General features: G+C 33.3%; 1 protein-coding gene across 1 annotated transcript; it reads left to right on the top strand.

The window, feature by feature from the left end:
- Positions 1–3,189: 3,189 nt before the first annotated feature.
- Positions 3,190–6,936, top strand: LOC128225098 (uncharacterized). Its single transcript, XM_052935128.1, has 4 exons — positions 3,190–3,288; positions 5,423–5,523; positions 5,854–5,936; positions 6,300–6,936. The coding sequence occupies exons 1-4, from the start codon at positions 3,229–3,231 to the stop codon at positions 6,593–6,595; spliced, it is 540 nt and encodes a 179-aa protein (XP_052791088.1). The 5' UTR covers positions 3,190–3,228; the 3' UTR covers positions 6,596–6,936.
- The last annotated feature ends 1 nt before the right edge of the window (position 6,937 follows it).

Genomic DNA, 6,937 nt, shown 5'->3' with positions numbered 1-6,937 from the left:
ACCTTCTGGTGAATTCGCAAAAATAGCGAAATAAATTAGTGTTTCACACAAAGACACATACAAATACATGGGTAAAAGACGAAAACGCGTATTCATTCATTACATTTACACCTATTGACTAGCGAACACGTTATAATATGAATCCCAACAGGCAACTACCAACTGGTACGTATTTGGATATTCGTGAATAATCAATTTTCGAATATCCAACTGGCGACTATAGAAAAAACAGTGTTTCTCGCGAAAATACATCTGTGTACATGCATAAAAATACATTATGATTTCTTCACATGTGTACCTTTCAACGATAAAACAATACAATATCTAAATCCCCAACTACCATGCAATTGGATATTTGCAAAAACAACAACAGCAACTGGAAATGGTCGAGAAGCTTAATTAAACATTAACATCTATCTACTATGTAGTTGATTTAATATCCGAATCCCAAGTGGCGATAATTAGCAGGTAGTTGAATATTTGAATAACCATTTACCAACTAGTAGGTAGTTGGATTTCGAATCTCCAATTAACAACTACTTCCAAACTTTAGCGTCATCATTTTGGTGTTTATTTTGTGCATAATGTCTCTTCCATATTAGCATGAAATTTTCACTTGGATCCGTTACTGACTGCTACACTTTTACACGGAGTGATCTTCAATTTGTTGATGTTGATGAAAAAACATCAACAATTTAAACTTGTTTTCCCAGTTTCACATAAGTATTGTACTGTGCAGCAGGATATCACGATTTCCAGGGCAACAGAAGAAGGAAATCGCCATGCCATATGCAATGATACCGGTGTGTCATCCTGTCAGACCGTGGCGCCATTGTGCTCATTGTCATTAGACGCTTCTTTATCCGGGTTTGGACAAGGGTTATCGCCCTTTTGAGATTAAATGAAGAGGGTGGCAGATAACTGAGTGTATCGAAATACTATTTAAATAGTTTGGCAAAATGTTAGTAAATAGTTGGAATACCACGATGTTTTATCTATATAAACAAGGTAATTTTAAATAAAGGTATCACACTCTCAAATATCTTCGTGTTTACCGTTACCAAACAGCCGAACGATAATATATCAGATAATCTGGAGAACATCATAACAAACGACACCCCTGCAGTTTCTTTTTTTAATTAAATCAAACTATAAAGAAAGAGAATTTATACAGCTGACTAATCATGACTTTATATTTAAAGAAATATTAAATGTTTAATTTAAAAATGGTTTATTTCAATAATGTATATTTTGATATTAATAATAATTTCACTTTTTAACAGTCCGGTTTACACATTATTCACGTTTTCAGGAGACTCCGAATGGCCACAAGTTCCGTCTTGTGAGTCGCCGGCAGCGGCCGGGTGGCGGTTGGTGGATGAGAGGACAGGAAGACAATGTTCTGCCGGCACCCGATGGAGCGGGATACTGGAAAACATGCACCGACATACCATACCATGCTTATATTATGTACTTCAAATAGGAATGTTCACTGTTTTAACATGGGAATGTCAATATTTTCGTCAAAACATTGTTTTTAAAACAAAGCTGAGGAAAAGAATGCGCAAATTTCAGCGTCGCCAATCAAGGAACCGAACAATCTCAGTTTTCGTACGAGAACGCCACATAGCACTAAAAGTCTTATAGAAAAGCTGAAGAAAACATACGCGTAATTCGTCGCTAAGGAATCGCGGATAGTCTTAATTTTGTAAAAAAACATCAAAATATAAATTTGTTTGTATGACGAATGAGTTATAAGGACATAGGACTGGTTGAGCTTAAGTTCTAATTTTGCTCCTCATCTTACATAACTAAGCTTTAAAAATCGCAAAACAAAGGCCAAACTATTTGTACTTACTTTCTACATACGTTTTGTTCACGCACGTTGTCACCAGCTACAGTTTCTTCACTGTCGTTATCTCCCTCATCGTCGCTATTTCCTTTGGACATTTAGGTTGGTTATATGTTAAAAATAACCGAGAAATCGACTAGCATGTACACCTACATGTTCCTTGAAATAACGTCATTGCCAAGTTGGGCCGTCGACGTTGCGATAGCCTCTTTATCAATGACGTACGTTGATTCCATACTTTGACGTTAATTTGGTGCACGCAGAGATGTGTTATTTGTCGAATCGGATTAGAAACTATTCGGGGTATCCAAACATGAATACGCCTGCTATTTTGTAGTTCAGTCATAAACGGGTATGACTAATGAGAGGAAAGGGCCACTTTCTGTGAAGAGCCGGATTTGGCTTACCGCAGAAAGGGCGTTCAAAATTCACTTTTTATAAAAGTACATGTGATTTGTGTTTGATCTTGTCTTTAAATAGTAAAACAACATTACCTGTGCGATTTGTGTACATTTTGATTATGGTTTGACTGATTTGATGGAGTTTCAAAATACGTATATTAGCAAACTACAATGTCTACCATTATTTACCTAGGCAGCTCACCAGCCTGCTTATGCATGAGTTACGTTGTGGTAGTTGTTTGATATTTTCCGCACATTGCTTCTCTATATAAAACCATAAAAATATAGTTGAGCATAACACCGGTCGACCCAAACTCCGTGATTATGGGAGAACATTACGTAGATTTTAATATTAATATTTTAGTTATTGAAAATGTAAGTACCCGTATGGGGATGTGACAACATCAAACAGAATATGAAAACAAAATCGAACAAAATGGCAGCCAGAACTTAACAATGTACATGTATGGGTGATAATGTGACACAATATTGTACTATTAGTGACTTGTAATACCTTTTATTTTTTACAACGCATTTTAAAGCGTTAAATGATCATGTTGGATGACAAATTAATGAGAAAATAACTCAGTTGAAAAATAGAGAGCAATAAGGCTTGAATTATCTAAATAGTGACATTCTTTTTTATATGGCAAGTTTCAATAGGATATCTTTATTTTTTATTATTGAATCATTAATTCAAATTTCAAAGCAAAAATTATCATGATAAAACAGCCTTGTATTTGCACGGACCTATACTAAATTTACATAGATATAGCTTAAATCAAAGGCAATATGAAATAAAAAAAATCACGCTTTAAAGCCCTGTTACTGAATCATAAAGTTCAATTATTAATTGTACCTAATTTTATTCTATATTATATGAAATGACCACGTAGTCGTCAACTTTTCTGTTGACTGCTACAGATATAAAAGAAACTGTTGACTGCCATCCATTTCATGAAGTAAACTATCAAAATGGGAAATTTAAAGATTCCACAAGAGGATATACATAAACGATTGTCTTTCTTATATCAGGTTTGAATAATTATTATATTCTAAAGTACAATGCACCTTATATGTTACTCATGCACGCATTATCAAAGAAATAAACCTCGTCAGAATACATGAGTTTTCGGACAACAGTATTCGGACAATAAAAACAACAATTGTTATAAAATGTATGTTACTGGGCCAGTGACAGTATTTATAAAGCATCTTATTTATCACATCAATAATTTTAAATACTCTTGCATACATTAATTTTATTGATATCCATCTATTATTTACACCGTTTTCATGAATTTTTTATAATACTTAATATGTTGTAAGTTAACCCAAGTTGCTTATTGAATAACAATACAGTAGAAGAAAAAAGAAAAGGTAAAATGTGTTTTTGACGCTCTGCTGTGCAAGAACAAAGGTTTTATAAATTGTGATGTATATTTATATGCAGTACTTAGTCTAAAATAATAGACGTGTTATACGGGATTCTTCCAATCCCTATCAAAAATCTAAAAAAATCCGTCAACGTACAATTATTTGGACTATTGCAGTACTCTGCAATATTCCTTCAACTTTAGGCCACAACAAATTGATCATTTGTTCGTCGGATTTGCCGCACCTAAAATTCGGAAAACGAAAAAAAAAAACAACTTTGTTTTTGCGCCCACACATACCTTTTGGCCGCGCATATATTTTTTTGTTTACTGCTGAATTTCCTCTATTTTCTGAACTTCTTTTACATAGAATTTAAACCTGCAACGTCGACTTCGCCTTTTATTGAAGGTATTTCCAAGCTTTACATTCTTCGCGAGCAAAATTTCCTCGTGTCAGGACAAAATCAGGTCCGGGTAACCACAAAACAGCCTATTTGTTGATAGTCTTTTTTGTCGGGAATATTTTGGGACGCACCGTTGTTATTTATTTATGGTATCAATTTTCAGGTTACTTTCAGTTTTAAAATACACGTTTAAATGAAAATCAGTGTCATAGTCAATGGATTATAGTCTTCAGTAAACAACAACAGTTTCACGGCGTCAAGGCAAGAATTATTTATGTGTGTTTTAAGTAATTCATTGTTTTGTACTCAAAATTTAGTATTAAATGATAACTAAATTGGATTTTGAGGGCAAAACTTATATTAAAATACACGGACACACGACTTGCAACAATTGAACATAAATTCGTGAGTTATTTTTTTAATTCTAAAATGCATTTTTCAGTTTTCATATACTCATAATTGTTATAAACTGATAAAAAAAGGACTTGTAAATGTTTTAGAAATATATATGATATTCTTTTTCAAGGCACAGACCTATAAACCATAGGTTCGTGGTAAAGGCGAGGTCTTGAAAGGGAAACATCTTTATTCCACCACCTGCTCTAATTTAATGATCGTTGCCACATTTGCAGATTTGTATGATGCTGCTTTAATTATGTTGTCCCGCAATTTAATCCACAGTGTCTTTTTTTAGAAATGTTCTCTGTGTTATTTACATTTTCGATCTTCTGCAATGTCAAAGTCACTACAATTTTATCATGTGCTTCAAGAGGTTTTAATTTAGACCTGACCCAATATTTGGAAATGCTCAAATGATGAATTACTCTTACTAGTCTAAAATGTTTTTTGTGATAGTAAGTTATGGAATGAATACAATAGTTTTCTTTTTGGTCTTCAAATAATTGCACGTTACTATGAGAAATGTTGTCTTTACAATATATCCACGTTTAAATTGAAGTTAATAGTAAAGCACTGGATCTATTGCCATTTGTTAAATATTGAGACAGATTTTCATGTGTTCCCATCAAAACCTTTTCATTTATAACTGAGAACCTATGTTTGCAATTAAAAAGCATTTCTTGACATAATTCATGATAGTTGTATGATAAATTTGGTAAGATATAAACTGTTTTTTTTTTTTTTTTTTTTTTTTTTTCTCGCTTTGCGCTCGCCTCTGAATTGCCTTAAAATTAAAAAAAAAGTTGTTTTTTTTCCGCTCGCTCGCTCGCTCCTACTTTTTTGGGGGCAAAATCCGTAGAACATCTGATCAATTTGTTGTGGCCTTACCTTGAAATTGGTTTACGGTTGTTGTTTTTTTTTATCTGGTCTGACTTTGCCATCAGTCAATCCTCAAAGTAATTTTGAACATTCATGGTCTTGCCATTTCAGGCTGCATATCAAACCTTGAAGTCAAAGAATAATAATGCTGGATTGTGCAGATACTACATTAACACGCTAAAGCTGATAGCGAGAAAGAATTGTATTGCACTGTAAGTTGATGACATTTAAAACCACTTCATTTTGGGACTCCTACTATAACGTATATTTCAAATGGTTCTGACCTGTAAGGTTTTGTTCATTAAAAGTTAATGTTTTGATATAATCATATATATGCACACGCATTATTTAAGATCCAACTCAAAATAAGTTGAGAGATGTATAAACCTTTGTTGTCATTACTATTATGAGCATGTCCATATTTAATAAGATTCATACATGTTGTATACCGTATGTATAATAAGAGACATGTATCTTATTCCACATGGAGTGTCTGTTTTGTTCAAGTTCAGATCTAATAAAATCAAATTTATGTTTTTCAGACACCCCAACATCAAACGAACAATCTGCAAGAGATGTAACATGCTACTAGTTCCCGGCTTATCCTCCCTTATCAGATTGAAACGTAAAACTAGCATATCTCTCATCATTTAAGATTATGCTAAGCTGTCTTTTATTCATCATTTAAAACAGTTTTACGTATGAAAAAAGTACAGGCCTACAAATGCATACAAACTTGAACAATTATTTTGTTTTACCTGGGATCAATAACTCCAAGGTTTAACTAAGGGATTAGACATACTTTTCACCATGTAATTTCAGGAAATTGATTGAAGAGTAATCTGTAAACACAAATTTGTTTGACTGTTGTAATTGAAGTAGACATGTTTAGTTTATAACTGTAAGGATTATCCTTAAATTGCGAACAGCTGAAGAAAACTGGAGCTGCCTTTAGCAATTCACTAAAATGCTGTTCATTTATTTGCAGATAAACGGCAGAAAATGTCAACAATAACTTGTACAGAATGTGGAACAGTGAAACTGTATGTAAATGCCCAAGGCCATATACCAAATATTGACAAGCCAGAAAGTTGGCTGGATGTAGTTAAAGATGGGGTGTCTGTTATGGGGAATAGAAAGGGAAACAACCAGGGAAAGACTAAACAACAGACTAAAAGTAAACAAGATTCTGAGACTAAACAACAGACAGAAAATAAACAGGAGACTCAAGATAAACAACATGCACTAACAGAATATGTAGCATCAGCATTACAAGGGACATGAATGGAACAGATTTGAACAGTTGGCATTGCTGAAAAAAAGACTTTGATGCTGAAACTGCTTGTTGGTCTTAAAATTGAATTTTATGGAATACAAATATACAAAATTTGATGTGTATTTTCATCAAGTAATCACAGATATCAAAAGTTGTTTAGCTTATTCTTTTCATATAAAGATGTGTCATTTTATATAAAGATTATTATTTGCATATTAAAAGGCATGTCAGCCTTTCACCCAAGAGGTTGTGGGTTTAATTCCCACCAGTGATACTTATAACAGCCTCTCAAAATGAAAACCAGTACTGGTTTCTACCCAGGAAACAGATCCAGGAGTGATTCTATTAAC

The sequence above is a fragment of the Mya arenaria genome, chromosome 2, assembly GCF_026914265.1.
Source record: "Mya arenaria isolate MELC-2E11 chromosome 2, ASM2691426v1".
Classification (NCBI taxonomy): domain Eukaryota; kingdom Metazoa; phylum Mollusca; class Bivalvia; order Myida; family Myidae; genus Mya; species Mya arenaria.
Note: the sequence above shows the minus strand (reverse complement) of the source record. Positions and strands in the feature narration are given on the sequence as shown.